General features: G+C 46.3%; 1 protein-coding gene across 4 annotated transcripts in view; it reads right to left on the reverse strand.

The window, feature by feature from the left end:
- UBA6 (ubiquitin like modifier activating enzyme 6) overlaps positions 1-14,889 on the reverse strand; it is a 610,892-nt gene that overhangs the window by 497,800 nt on the left and 98,203 nt on the right. For all 4 annotated transcript variants that reach the window (XM_069235825.1, XM_069235816.1, XM_069235844.1 and 1 more), the window contains one exon: positions 1,294-1,388. In XM_069235825.1, the coding sequence (XP_069091926.1) occupies positions 1,294-1,388 (95 nt within the window). The remainder of the gene's footprint in view (positions 1-1,293; positions 1,389-14,889) is intronic.

The following is a 14,889-nucleotide window of genomic DNA, read 5'->3' on the forward strand; positions in this document are numbered from 1 at the left end:
TATAGTAACAAGACTGCTGGATTTGGGCAGCAGAGCCACTGAACGCGGGGGAAATTCAGAGGTAAGGAACCTACAACTAGAAGCCTCTATCAGATAGATAATATTATGATGGAGGTTAGTCAACTTGCATGGAAACGTTCCCCAGCACTCTATGCTCAAGAGTAATTTTCAAGAGTCATCGGAAGACTGACAACATGGAAGAAGAGCTGCATGTCTGCATAAGAAGGTGTGGAAAGAAAGGAACTGATGTCAGTTTGCGGGACTTGAACTTATATGAGGCTCCACCACTTCTAGGGTGGTAAGGAGTCACTGTGGAGTCGAAAAGTGCCACCTGTAGGCATGTAGGAGCACAGCTATAAACAATTTCCAGATCCAGTCTGGTGGCTGGGAAGATGTTCAAAGGTGAGCAGTCTGTCATTAAAAGTATCCATCAGAAATGTATATCTACAGATGATTTGGTGTGTTATTATTGTGTATCCAGGGTAATTTTCTCTTTCCTTGATTATCTGTGCCTGTGACCAAATATTAAGTCCTTTAATACTTTCACGACTGTCTGCACTTGAATTATTACTTTGATTTCAGCTGTAGTGTTCTATTTACACTTTCCTAAATGATGATTTGAAGAGTAATTTTCTATTTCCATGATTACCTATACCAAAGTATTAAGTCCTTTGATAATTTCACCACGGATGTACTTGCATTATTTATCTGATTTCAGTTGTAGTGTTCTATGAACACTTCCTTAAAGGATGTTTCGATGGTCCATCACTAAAGAGTTTATTCACTGTGTTTTGCCCAACTGTTAGAATGAATGGAAAAATACTTTTAAAATGAGTAAACAAACCTTGCTCTTATTGCTGTGAATACTTCAAGTTTGGATGTTTTATAAAGTTTACTCCTGGGTTGTTTCCTATTTTCATAATTCGAGTGATTTAAAGCTTGCCGTCGAACAAGGCACATTTGAGGAGCTGGTCAACTGTATAAAATATGAGGTCTATTCCCCAGACGGACGGCCAAACACACATGTGCACGTGGGTGCACTCATCCGCCCCTCCCCCCACTCGCCACAATCTTTCGTTTTATTTGTCTGTTTCTGGCACAGCCAGTGGGGCCACGCTCCTTCACCGTAACCACCCCTGATTCAGAAACTACAACTTCTAGCACTTGTATTAAGCAGAAATAAAATTTGCATCCTGCAGGGTTGAATTAATTGAACTTAAATGTAACAAAAGCAAGGAATGGTTGCTTAGGAAAAAAAAAACATTTAACAGATTTTAAAATCAAGTTTCCTACCTGTTTCTTTGACTTTTCACATCATCTTCACGGATGAAGAAATTTGTTCCTAAATCCCACGTCTGACATGGCTTTGTATCATGAATCATAAGAGCCTAGAGTGAAAAAAGTCATCAACTAATTTCAAAGCCAAATAACATTTTCTACATGGCAATCATCTTGCTGTGGGCGTGTTCCATCACTACATATGAGTGCTACCAACAGCTAAACCTAGTTTCTAAATGTATTACTAGAAATGCAAAGTTGACAAGCAGCAGATGCCCTTTAGGAAATGGGGGGCCGGAGTCTTAAAGGAGGGAGATTAAAGACTAGGGGGGGTCATTACTACCTTGGCGGGCAGCTACCGCCGCCCGCCACCCGCCAGGTGGTAACCGCTGTGCGGCCGCCAATGCGGCCGCACTCCCGCGGCCCCCATAATGACATTACCGCTGGGCTGGCGGGCGCAAACCAAGTTTGCGCCCGCCGGCCCAGCGGGAATGAGGCCGCAACATCCTAATGGAGCCGGCGGTGTTGCGGCTGTGCGACGGGTGCAGTTGCACTCGTCGCGCTTTTCACTGTCTGCGGCTGTCCGGGACCCTGTTAGGGGGCCCCTGCTCTGCCCATGCCAGTGGCACGGGCAGTGCAGGGGCCCCCAGGGCACCCCTTACCGCCAGCCTTTTCCTGGCGGTAGGGGTGTCATAATCCCCAGGGCAGCGCTGCTTGCAGCGCTGCCCTGGCGGATTATCACCGCCGGGGCTAAAACGGCGGGAAACCGCCGGCCGCGGCGGTGCGACCACGGCGCTACGGCTGCAGTCGTAATGTGGGCCTCCCTACCGCCAGCCTGTTGGCGGTAGGGACGCTACATTACCCCTGGCGGTCGACCACCTAAGAGCTTAATTATGATTTTAGATGCCATTTATCACACCTGATACATATTGATAGCACGGAGTACATTATGTATCGGGTATGATAACACCTATTCCGAGTTACTGGGGAATAACATGCAGATTTTGGTGCTTAATGCACGAAAATCAGCATGATACTGTGAATACCGTATGATTTTACCCTGTTAAAGTTTGGCAAGGTTGACCTGCCGAAAATGAAAGAAGGTTGGGCCATTTAATGCATTTGATAATTATCCGATGCACTAAATACCTTCAAAATCGTAGCTCAGAGTTAACCGACCCATTCCTAATCAAATCCCAAGAGTACTGGAAAAACCTTGAGAGTGAATTCCCTTATCTCTTGTCTAGCTCATCCTCCTTTAGAACTTGCAGGGGAAATTCACCTTAAACATGAAGTGGAGGACACTATACTGTGCTACTAAAAAGGCACAACATCATGAGTCACTACATGGCAGAGGGCATTACAATACTGTTAAGTATAAGTATTATTGTTATCAAATATATTTATAGGTGCAAATCTTTAAAAAAGATGGGGATAGAAAAAAAGAAGAAAAAAATCAACTGGAAACAAAGTAGAGTTTACGCGAAAATATTAAACTGAAATAAAGAAATAATTTTTGAAAAAGGTAAAGATATGGATAAATGTGGATAGTAAATATGGTTTAGTACAAAGGAACATCTCTCTCTCTCTCTCTCTCTCTCTATATATATATATATATAAACTCTAAACAAGTAATGGTATATATATAGCCCTAAATAAAGCAGAAAAGGGGGGTTAAGTCCCGAAAATAAATATTATATCTCTGGAAAATGTTGCGTACCCTTTAAGCATGTTTGCGGCATGTAGAGCTGTAGATTTGCATGTTGTGCATACTCCCGTTATCTAGTGTTGGGCTCAGATGTGGGCAACCTGTTTTTTGAATCACTAGGTATAGAGACTCCTCCTATGACTGGATATGTGCATGGGAATCAGCTCCATTGTTAGATTGTTTTTCTGCAAGGTAGGTGAAAGGAGGAATGGAGTGAAAGGACAGAAAAAAGATGTGCGTGCGATGATAAAGTAAAGCTAGGAAAAAAGGAATCTGCAACAACTATAGGTTTCTGTGGGTGCTGATGAATCTAAAGCAATACATGCCACAAACAGATGCTTACAGGGTAAGCTGCATTTTCCATTTGTGGAATGCATAGTTGTAGATACACATGCATTGCACAGACTGTAATGCAGTTTTCCCCCAAGTTGTGGCTAGCCAGAGGATTTTGCAGAGGACTGGAAAAGAGTATGAAGTACAGCTTGGCCAATGTTAGCTTGTTAGAGTGCTAGGATGTCCAAACAGTAGTGTTTAGTGAAAGTGTTCAGAGTGGACCATGTAGCTGATCTGCAGATGTCAGCTATGGGGATATTCCCTAGAAAGGCCAGATAGGCTCCTTTTTTACGTGTAGAATGAGGCCTGGAATTAACTGACAAAATGCTGTTTGGCCTTTGAGTAACATATTTGGGTAAATGTGACAAAGTAATGTGCTATACTGGCTTTGAAGGCAGCAAGGCCCTTGTGTGGCTTGGAGAACAAGACATAGAGCTGCTGTATTTTACATGATGGTTTTGTCCTATTTACAAAGTACATTCAGGTTTTGTTTTTAACATCAAGGCTATGGGGAGCCCTTTTAGCTACTGTGTCTGGGGAAGGGAAGTACACTTGAGTGTCTATGATCTGGTTAAGGTGGAAAAATCTGGGGCTGGTGTGAGGGACCAACCCTATCCCTAGGAACTTGGAAGAAAGGTTCTTCCAGGGTTAGTGCCAGAAGCTCACAAACACGTCTGAGGGAGGTGATGGCTACCAGGAAAGTTACATTCCAGGAAAGGCATTGTAAGGAACAAGAGTGTAGGGGCTCAAATAGATGGCCCATAAGTTGTGTAAAGACAACATTAAGGTTTCACATCAGAGCTGGTATGACTTTAGAAGGTATCTCTCTCTTGAGTCCCTCCATGAAGGCCTTAATGACGGGGATATTGAGGTGTGTTCCATGTTCTGGAGGTAAGCGGTCACTGCAGCCAAGTGAAGCCTGGTGGAAGTTTATGCGAGTCCTAAGGTCTGCAGGATTGGATAGCAGACAATGTCTTGAACTCTCGCAGCTAGAGGGTCAATGTGCCTTGGAAGGCAGTAGTGCATCAACCTCTTCCATTTGGCAGACTATAAGGCTTGAGTAGCTGGCCCGTGTGCCTCGAGGATAACCATGCATTCCAGAAGAAGTTTAAGATAACCAAAATCTAGGACCTCAGGAACCAAATTGTAAGATTGAGGTGCCTGAGATCCCAGTGCTGGATTGTGAAGTGGCTATGTGTGAGAAGATTCGGCCAGTTGGGCAGCCTCTCATGCAGGACTATGGATAGGTCGAGAAGGCTGGTGAACCAGGGCTGCCGAGCCCAATTGAGAGCCACCAGGATGAGAGTCAGGGATGTCTGCAGATGCCTCCGCACTAAGCACAGAAGGAGTGGGAGAGGAGGAAAAGTATAGGCAAATATCCCTTACCAGTTGATCCATACAGCATTGCCCAGTGACTGCAGATATGGGTACCTGGAGGCGAAGTTTGGGAATTTGGCATTTTTGGCAGTGGGGAAAAGATCAACTTTGGGAAACCCCCAATGGCAGAAGTACAGGAGTCGGACATGCGGGTGCAGTTCCCACTCATGGACTTGTTGTTGCGTCCTGCTGAGGAGGTCTGCAAAGTCATTGTTGGCTCCCAAAGGTATCAAGCTAGTAGGCTGGTGCTTTGGTGGAGTGCCCACCACCAAAAGCTCTGAACGAGCATCAACGACTCTGGGGTGTGTGATCCACCTTGTTTCTGAATGTAGTACATAGCGGTTATGTTGTTGGTGTCAACCTGGACAACCTTGTGGTGAATGTGACAGATGAAGAATTTGAGTGCTAGCTGGATGGCTAACAGTTTGAGGTGATTGGTGTGAAGACCCTGTTGATGGGGAGTCACCCCAATCTTGGAGAGTGAGATCTTGCAAGTGCATCCCACAACCAGAGAGGGACAAGTCTGTTGTGGGTGGCACCTGTGGAACTGGGTCAAGAAAGAGCCACTGTGCAACAGGTTGTTGGCTTTCTACCACTGCAGAGAGCGTGGAGTACCGCTCCAAAAGAACACTCGATCCACGCAGTGACCCTCCACTTGTGACCACTGTGCTGCAAGGTACTCCTGCAATGGACACATGTGTAGCCGGGAGTGAGGGTCTACGGCAATGCAAGAGGCTATCACAACGAGGAGGCTCCTAACTGTCCAAACAGTTACCTGCTGATCTGGCAGAAAAGGAGGCAGAAAGTCTTGAACCCTTACTGGACTATGGAAGGCTCTCCCTATGACAGAAGTAAGAAAGCTTGGACCTGGAGGGGCTGGAAGTGGGACTTTGTGGCACTTATAATGAACCAACAGAATTTGAAGGTGGTTTATGGTGGTCTGGGTATGCACCAAGCACTGCTGGTGGGTTGTGTTGTTGATCAGGAAGTGGTGACCTGTGGAGAGGTGGCCTTGGAGCCTCCACACTATTGGTACTTCCAGAAAGAACTGCGGACAGAAGGTTTCTGCAAAGCCCACATAGCCTTTGCAGTGCTAGTGTCCTTCTTGATTTTCTCCAGCATTCGGTCAACCTGTCGATCGAAGAGGTGCTCTCATCGAAGAGCAAGTTGAGCGAATGCTGCTGTACTTCTAACTTGAAGACAAAGACATGCAGCTAGGCATGGCTGCAGATCAGAACACTGGAATTGATCCTGGGAGCTGTGGTGTCAGCAGCCTACTAGGCACATCGGACGGTAGCATTAGAGATGACATTGCCCTCGGCCACGAGGTATTGATCTTATTTGCGGTATTGGTCAGGAAGGTGCTGGAGAAGGTCCTTGATTTAATCCCAGTGGGCCAAGTCATAGCAATCGATCAAGCCGACGAGTAGGTGATGCATCAATGGGAGGCGTACTGGGCACCAACGCTCTTGCTGCCTGTGTGAATCTTCTTGCGCTCTTTGCCTGGTTGAGGCGTGTCCCCTGTTGCCAGAACTTGCACGTTTAAGGACGGTGTGAACAACTAGGGAGTCTGGTGGTAACTGACTCCAGATGTACAGAATGTCTGAAGGGGACTACTTGCACTTATTGGCCACACCATGAGAGTAATAATCCTATGTAGGAAGCTGGCTCTCTATATGGTGCACTAAAAACTAGTACACCGTGCAGAGAGTCCAGTGGATCCCGAATTGGTTGGCAGAGGCAAAAATAAATAACATTAACCCTCTCTTTTGTTGTAGTGTGGGCAAGCAGCTAGGTGTATCAGAGGGCAGTGCAAAGCATTTGTTGTACTCACAGAGGCAATAAGTGAGGCACACACTCAAAAATAAATTTGAGACCGAACAATTATTTTTGTATTATGTTTTGAAACCGAGAACTTTGTAAAAGAGTAAGTACTGCTTTTGTTATTATTTCTTAAAGGTAAGTAAAGAGTTTAAACGTGTGCGCCTTTTTTCACAATGCAATCCTATGGAAGGAAAAGTCAATAATGAATAAAAGTAGGTACAGTCAGTTTCAGGGGTTCACTTTCTGGGTTTAGAGATGTAGGGGCCCCATGTCCAAAAAACTACAAGCAATTAATTTGGAACACCCGAAATTCCACAGGTAGGAGGGTGCTGGGTGAGGTTATAGCTGGGCATGCTAGGGAGAAGAGGGATCATCTGGAAGCAAGCTGCAAAGGAAGACTTGCGGACAAGTCCAAGAGCTACTAAACAAGGACTCAGGTCTCAGAGGGGTCTTAGAGCAGGAAAGCACAGCCGGTTCTTCAGGAGCTCGAGTGCAGAGTGGATAGGGAGGCAGGGCTCTGTGCGCAAAGATGCTCCTCGCAGTTAGGGCCAACAGCTGGGAGGAGCAAAATCAAGAATGCTGGACCACTCACAAAGTGGGTCACAACGGTGCTGACATTCCTCTATGGCTGCTTGGTCCTACTGTAGTGGGGATCCTGCATGGACCCTCACTGTTGGCGGTGGGTGTAGGGCAACTGGTACCCCAGGGATTGGTGCCGCACAGCTCCAATTGGTTCTGGTGTCATCACACTCGGCGGGGGGACAGTCCTGGTCCACCAGAGCATGGGTACGTCCACCTGGCCGACTGGCATCTGTCGGGACCAGAAAGCTGCAAGGCAGTGTACCAGACTCTGCTTTTTGGTGCCTGCGGCCTGCAGGGAACTAGCTTGTCTACTCCAAGGGAGATTTTCAAGATGCTGGCAGGCTACCCAAGGCTTAGGTACTTCTCCAGCTTTGCAAGATGAGTCACTCTTTTGCGACTGTCAACAGAGGTGCAGGCTGCGTTTTGGCAGCGTTTTTGCGTCAAAACGTCCACAGCTCTTCTGCTGTTGTCACCAGGCAGTGAGACTCTTCTTTGTTCTTCTCCTCTTGGTCCATTGAAGCGGGTCCTTTGAAGCTTCCCGCCCTGGAATGCCGATCCTGTCTCGAACAGGTGAAAACACCACCACTCAGAGCAGGCTTTGTTCCTGGCCCCGAGAGCACTTGCTTTCACCTCAGGAGGGCAGAAATCTCTCTAGGGTGGCTCTGCTGGTTTAGACCAGTCAGTAATACACTAGCAGTCGGGAAGGTTTTTCAGGGGCCACTTTTAAGGTAACCTCTGGGAACATGTATTAATACATCTATCACTGGATTCAGTGAGGGCTTATTAATACGAGATATTTGATACCAACAATTCCTATGTTCAGAGAAGCCATCATGTAGCTGGAAACTGTTATTGACCAGTGTCAAGCACATGTACTTCAAATGGCTTCCCTGCACACTTACTATGTCTAAGAATCGACAAAGACTTAGTAGGGGCATATTGGCTCCTGTGCATATGCCCCTAGTTGTAATATAATGTACCCTGCCTTAGAGATGAAAGGCGTGCTGATAGAGGTGACTTACAGATATTACAAGCAGTAGCAAAGGGCCTTGTCACATTCGGATCAAGTGACCAGATGTCTTGTTTTAGGGAAGGAACACCATCACCGGGGAAAGCAGAGGTGGAAGCTCTGGTAGAGAATAAGTAGGAGTCTGAGGAAAAGGACGAGACAAAGGAGGAGGACTGGTTGCCTTATGTCTCGTCAAAGTCTTCAGTGCTGCTGGTGGCAGGATATCGATGGCTTCCTCGTAGGCAAGCTTGTGCTTTTTAGAAGCAGTCTTTTGGCTTTGATGGAAGCCAAGTGAGACTTCAACCCATCAGTGGGTAAGTGTGAATCCGCTTCTGTAGAGTGTTCAGTTTCTCTGGTAGCACCTAGGTGTGGGGTGATGCTGGTTCTTCTGGGGAGGTCGAGGACAAGTCTTGCTGCTGTGTTCCGGATGGTCTGGCCTCATTATCTGTTTAGTGGTTCCGGCGTAGAGCGCATTTCCGTAGTCGAGTCAGCTTGAGGCAAGGGTCTGAGTGTCAGTCTTCCTGGTGGAGATGGGGATCGACTTAAAAATTCTGTGGAGCGGGCAGAGGATTATGCAGGCTATAGTGGCCCAGTTGTTGACATCAGCGCCAAGTGCTTTGGGTTCAGTGAGGTATTTAATGTCCCCACCAACTGTTTTGGGTCAGACAAGGGTATCAACGTTGGCGGCAAATGGCACAGCTTCAAAATTTGCTTTGGCACCAGTTGGTGACGGTGTCAGATCCAAAGGGTGCTATTGGTGCCAACCATGGTCTTCGCACAGTGATGGACTGGAAGCCAGGTGGCTGGCTTCAGGGCTTGATGCCTGATTCCCTTGAGGGTGGTAATTGGCCTCTGTTACATGTCAGGGTAGTGGAGGTGGGGTGGTGGTTGTACTCCAGACAGCCATCTTCGAACTTTGCCCCAATCCTCACAGGAATGGACTTGAGCCTCCACAGAAGATGCTCTTGGACAGGGGTCACTTTTGAATGTCTTGCTAACTGAAGAGATCTGGAGTGTTGTTGCTTTGTTTGTAGGCCACGGATACAGGCTTAAGGCATCTATCGAAATGATACTAGATAGTTTGTTTGTTGCAAAAGGGGAGGCAAGCTTTGTAGAGTGTATCATTGTCATTTGGAGACAGACACATGCTTGTGTAGGTCCTTCCTTGGAAATTAAGCACAACACAGGTTTGAAATGGAGTTCTTTCCATCACAGAACATTCTCATGGACTGAACAGTCCAATGAAACAGCCCAGAAGGGGAGATGCCCCAGGCAGGATGGTGAAGGAGTCTAGGAGGCCAAACAGGATGGGACATGATGATTCAATACAACACAGGAAACACCAAAAAAATACAATACTGACAAATAGAGTGGATCAGAAAAGGCCCGAAGACAACACCAGAAGGCACTGATCGTGAGCTCGCTGAAGCATGTTCAACCACAACAGTGGAATAAAATCTAACAATGGAGCCGATGCCCATGCACATACACACTCATTGGTGCAATCATTGTACCTAGTGACTCAAGACTTTGAAGAAAAAACAGTTGCAAATATCTTTCTAAAACTTAAAAAACAAACTTTCATCCATCTCAACTCCTTCCTGGAACGTTTCAGGGTGATACATTAAGTAGATCATGCTTTTCTCCTCATGCAATTTCCATAGAGATAATTAAACAATGATACAGAAAAAAAGTGATGAAGAGAATTACATCAAATTTGGCTTAAACAGTAGATCTTTTCACAAAAAATTGTTTTCAGTGTTTTAGTGTTATTCTGTTCAGCCATTTTACAGAAATAAAAGTTGAAAATGTATAGGGTATTTGTTGCAGCAGGACTCCTGTGAAGAAAAAAATTAATTCTGATTGGACAGGACCACTGGAGCCCCATGGGACCAATCAATGTGATCGGCAGCAGCAACATCAAAAACAATCTTGTGGCCACCTTTACAGGACTCAGGGACTCCGTCCCTGAGTCCTGAAAATATTTTTAACACCATATAGAAGAGGCCAGGGCCGGATACCCTGACCGCTTAGCCCTTGTGTTTTGGGACACAAATTCAATTTTGGGGGGGGGTTCATCGCAGTCCCAAAATCGTCCAGCGAGACCAATATTTATTTTAAACAAATAGAAGGTTGGGGGTTAAAGGTCATACGCCGCAAAACTACAGCCGGCCTTAAGGTTGACTGGTCGACTTAAAGCTGCTGCACATAGTCAACGACTTAAGTCGTTGACTATGTGCAGCAGAGGTTGGCTGACTCTGGCGGTTGGTCGAGAGTCCTGACCAAAGGAAATTCACTAAAGAACTGTAGGAGGCTGGACTGGCTTGTAGTGAGTACCAAGGGGTACTTACACCTTGCACCAGGCCCAGGTATCCCTTATTAGTGTATAGGGGTGTCTAGCAGCTTAGGCTGATAGATAATGGTAGCTTAGCAGAGCAGCTTAGGCTGAACTAGGAGACAAGTGAAGCTCCTACAGTACCACTAGTGTCATATGCACAATATCACAGATATACTAAAAATAAAGGTACTTTATTTTTATGACAATATGCCAAAGTATCTCAGTGAGTACCCTCAGTATGAGGATAGCAAATATACAATACACAAGATATATGTACACAATACCAAAAATATGCAGTATAGCAATAGAAAACAGTGCAAACAATGTATAGTTACAATAGGATGCAATGGGAGCACATAGGGATACGGGCAACACAAACCATACACTCAAAAAGTGGAATGCGAACCACGAATGGACCCCAAACCTATGTGACCTTGTAGAGGGTCGCTGGGACTGTAAGAAAACAGTGAGGGTTAGAAAAATAGCCCACCCCAAGACCCTGAAAAGTGAGTGCAAAGTGCACTGAAGTTCCCCAAAGAGCACAGAAGTCGTGATAGGGGAATTCTGCAGGAAAGACCAACACCAGCAATGCAACAATGATGGATTTCCAGACTAGAGTACCTGTGGAACAAGGGGACCAAGTCCAAAAGTCACGATCAAGTCGAGAGTGGGCAGATGCCCAGGAAATGCCAGCTGTGGGTGCAAAGAAGCTGCTACTAGGAAGTAGAAGCTGAGGATTCTGCAGGAACGACAAGGGCTAGAAACTTCCCCTTTAGAGGATGGATGTCCCACGTAGTGAAGAGTCGTGCAGAAGTGTTTTCCCGCCGAAAGACCGCAAACAAGCCTTGCTAGCTGCAAAGCTCGCGGTTAGGGTTTTTGGGTGCTGCTGTGGCCCAGGAGGGACCAGGATGTCGCCAATTGCGTCAGGGGACAGAGGGGGCGCCCAGCAAGACAAGGAGCCCTCTCAGAAGCAGGCAGCACCCACAGAAGTGCCGGAACAGGCACTACGAAGTGGAGTGAAACGGTGCTCACCCGAAGTTGCACAAGAGAGTCCCACGCTGCCAGAGGACAACTCAGGAGGTCGTGCAATGCAGGTTAGAGTGCTGTGGACCCAGGCTTGGCTGTGCACAAAGGAAATCCTGGAAAGTGCACAGGAGCCAGAGTAGCTGCAAAAGACGCGGTTCCCAGCAATGCAGTCTGGCGTGGGGAGGCAAGGACTTACCTCCACCAAACTTGGACTGAAGAGTCACTGGACTGTGGGAGTCACTTGGACAGAGTTGCTGAGTTCAAGGGACCTCGCTCGTCGTGCTGAGAGGAGACCCAGAGGACCGGTGATGCAGTTCTTTGGTGCCTGCGGTTGCAGGGGGAAGATTCCGCCGACCCACGGGAGATTTCTTCGGAGCTTCTAGTGCAGAGAGGAGGCAGACTACCCCCACAGCATGCACCACCAGGAAAACAGTCGAGAAGGCGGCAGGATCAGCGCTACAGTGTCGCAGTAGTCGTCTTTGCTACTTTGTTGCAGTTTTGCAGGCTTCTAGCGCGGTCAGCAGTCGATTCCTTGGCAGAAGGTGAAGAGAGAGATGCAGAGGAACTCTGATGAGCTCTTGCATTCGTTATCTAAGGAAATCCCCAAAGCAGAGACCCTAAATAGCCAGAAAAGAGGGTTTGGCTACTTAGGAGAGAGGATAGGCTAGCAACACCTGAAGGAGCCTATCAGAAGGAGTCTCTGATGTCATCTGCTGGCCCTGCCACTCAGAGCAGTCCAGTGTGCCAGGAGCACCTCTGTTTCCAAGATGGCAGCGGTCTGGAGCACACTGGAGGAGCTCTGGGCACCTCCCAGGGGAGGTGCAGGTCAGGGGAGTGGTCACTCCCCTTTCCTTTGTCCAGTTTCGCGCCAGAGCAGGGCTGAGGGGTCCCTGAACCGGTGTAGACTGGCTTATGCAGAAATGGGCACCATCTGTGCCCATGAAAGCATTTCCAGAGGCTGGGGGAGGCTACTCCTCCCCTGCCTTAACACCTTTTTCCAAAGGGAGAGGGTGTAACACCCTCTCTCTGAGGAAGTCCTTTGTTCTGCCTTCCTGGGCCAAGCCTGGCTGGACCCCAGGAGGGCAGAAACCTGTCTGAGGGGTTGGCAGCAGCAGCAGCTGCAGTGAAACCCCTGAAAAGGCAGTCTGGCAGTACCCGGGTCTGTGCTACAGACCCGTGGGATCATGGGATTGTGCCAACAATGCCAGGGTGGCATAGAGGGGGCAATTCCATGATCATAGACATGTTACATGCCCATATTCGGAGTTACCATTGTGAAGCTACACATAGGTAGTGACCTATGTGTAGTGCACGCGTGTAATGGTGTCCCCGCACTCACAAAGTCCGGGGAATTTTCCCTGAACAATGTGGGGACACCTTGGCTAGTGTCAGGGTGCCCTCACACTAAGTAACTTAGCACCTAACCTTTACCAGGTAAAGGTTAGACATATAGGTGACTTATAAGTTACTTAAGTGCAGTGGTAAATGGCTGTGAAATAACGTGGACGTTATTTCACTCAGGCTGCAGTGTCAGGCCTGTGTAAGAATTGTCAGAGCTCCCTATGGGTGGCAAAAGAAATGCTGCAGCCCATAGGGATCTCCTGGAACCCCAATACCCTGGGTACCTCAGTACCATATACTAGGGAATTATAAGGGTGTTCCAGTATGCCAATGTAAATTGGTGAAATTGGTCACTAGCCTGTTAGTGACAATTTGGAAAGAAATGAGAGAGCATAACCACTGAGGTTCTGGATAGCAGAGCCTCAGTGAGACAGTTAGTCATAACACAGGTAACACATTCAGGGCACACTTATGAGCACTGGGGCCCTGGCTGGCAGGGTCCCAGTGACACATACAACTAAAACAACATATATACAGTGAAAAATGGGGGTAACATGCCAGGCAAGATGGTACTTTCCTACAAGAACCAAAGGTTAAAGTGACTTTATAATTAGGAATGGTAATGATATATAAAACTTTACATAAAAAAAAACACTCAGACTTCAATGAAAAAATAAAGGTTAAACTTAGGTAAAAATGTCAGCCATAACACCACATTTTAAATGCAAAAAAAATGACATTCGCAATTTATACTTTACTGAGCTAACTATATGTGCCATTGCCGTGTCTGTGCATGATTTCAGATGCATAGGTTTCCATAGGTGAACCAAGGTCATTCTACGCACATCGTTTGCTCTGTACCAAGTACTTCGTGGATGGCCAAACTTAAATGGCAATCAACCAGACATGATCTGTCAAGCCTGTGTTGTAGACAGTCTTTGCCCTATGATATGTGAGGTCATATGGTATAATTTAAAAAAGATCACCTAAACTCCAACATGCAACATGAAGAAATATCAGAACTTCTCAGTGGCGACCAGGTAGGGATAGTCCTAAGTACCCTTAATGTTAAATTTTCCTTTTCAAACACAGTGTACCTATATAAATCTATTTATATATATACATATATTGCACAGAGGCAGTCGGCATTCTGTACTTGTGGCAGTCAACATTGTGCACTTATGGCTCCACAGCAAGTTTTGTACTCGCTTACCATATGCAGCTAAGGTCAAGCATGCTAAAAATAGTGCAGTTCTGTCCAGGGTTAAAATTTTAAAAGATCATTATTTGGGGGGTAGGGGTATTTTGCACAAATTTGCCAATTTCAGCTCCAATAGCAATTTTTGATTGCAGCTACATTAAAACCACTGAATGGATGCACACCAAATTTGGCATGACTAGAGAACCTTACTTAGTTTAAGGGCTTTTTCATGGTTAGGTGTTTGCGATTTTAGCGATTAAAAACGAGCCAGGTGGACTTGAAGATTAACACTTTTCTATATCTTGGTCATTCAAAATTATTATTTCCAAAAGCACCATTTCTGTCAATCACATTTTAATTGTTTAAAGAATGAGATTAGCTGCTGAAGATGATCAAATTTGCAAAGAAAAATTGTACAGAAAGGGAAGGTACTAATAGAGATACTCGGTGAGAAGGAAGTGCAAGGAAAACCTCATAGGTGTTGAAATGGGAGTAAAAACAGCAGCGCCCCCCCCCCCCCACCCCCCACTCATGCTTTCTTTTTTTTTTTTTTTTTTTTTTCAAAAAATCACAGGGACTTGGCCCACCTGGGGGCATTAGGCTAACAAAGCACTGGATCCCGCCCTTTGTTTTTTTTGTTTTGTTTAATCTTATGAGCGGATTCGTGGATACACTGTGTTTTCGCTCATAAAATTTGAAAAAAAAATTGTTTTATCCCTGGGGGAATCCTTTTGGGCCCCCCCCATCAGACCTAAGGGGTCAGGGTGGACCTTTTTGTATTTTTCTTTTTACTTTAGATGTCTGACAACACTTCAACAGCTTCTGTGAAGTGAAATGAACCAATCAGATCACAGCACAAGATCATTAGTGGT

The sequence above is a fragment of the Pleurodeles waltl genome, chromosome 1_2, assembly GCF_031143425.1.
Source record: "Pleurodeles waltl isolate 20211129_DDA chromosome 1_2, aPleWal1.hap1.20221129, whole genome shotgun sequence".
NCBI classification, from domain to species: Eukaryota; Metazoa; Chordata; class Amphibia; order Caudata; family Salamandridae; genus Pleurodeles; species Pleurodeles waltl.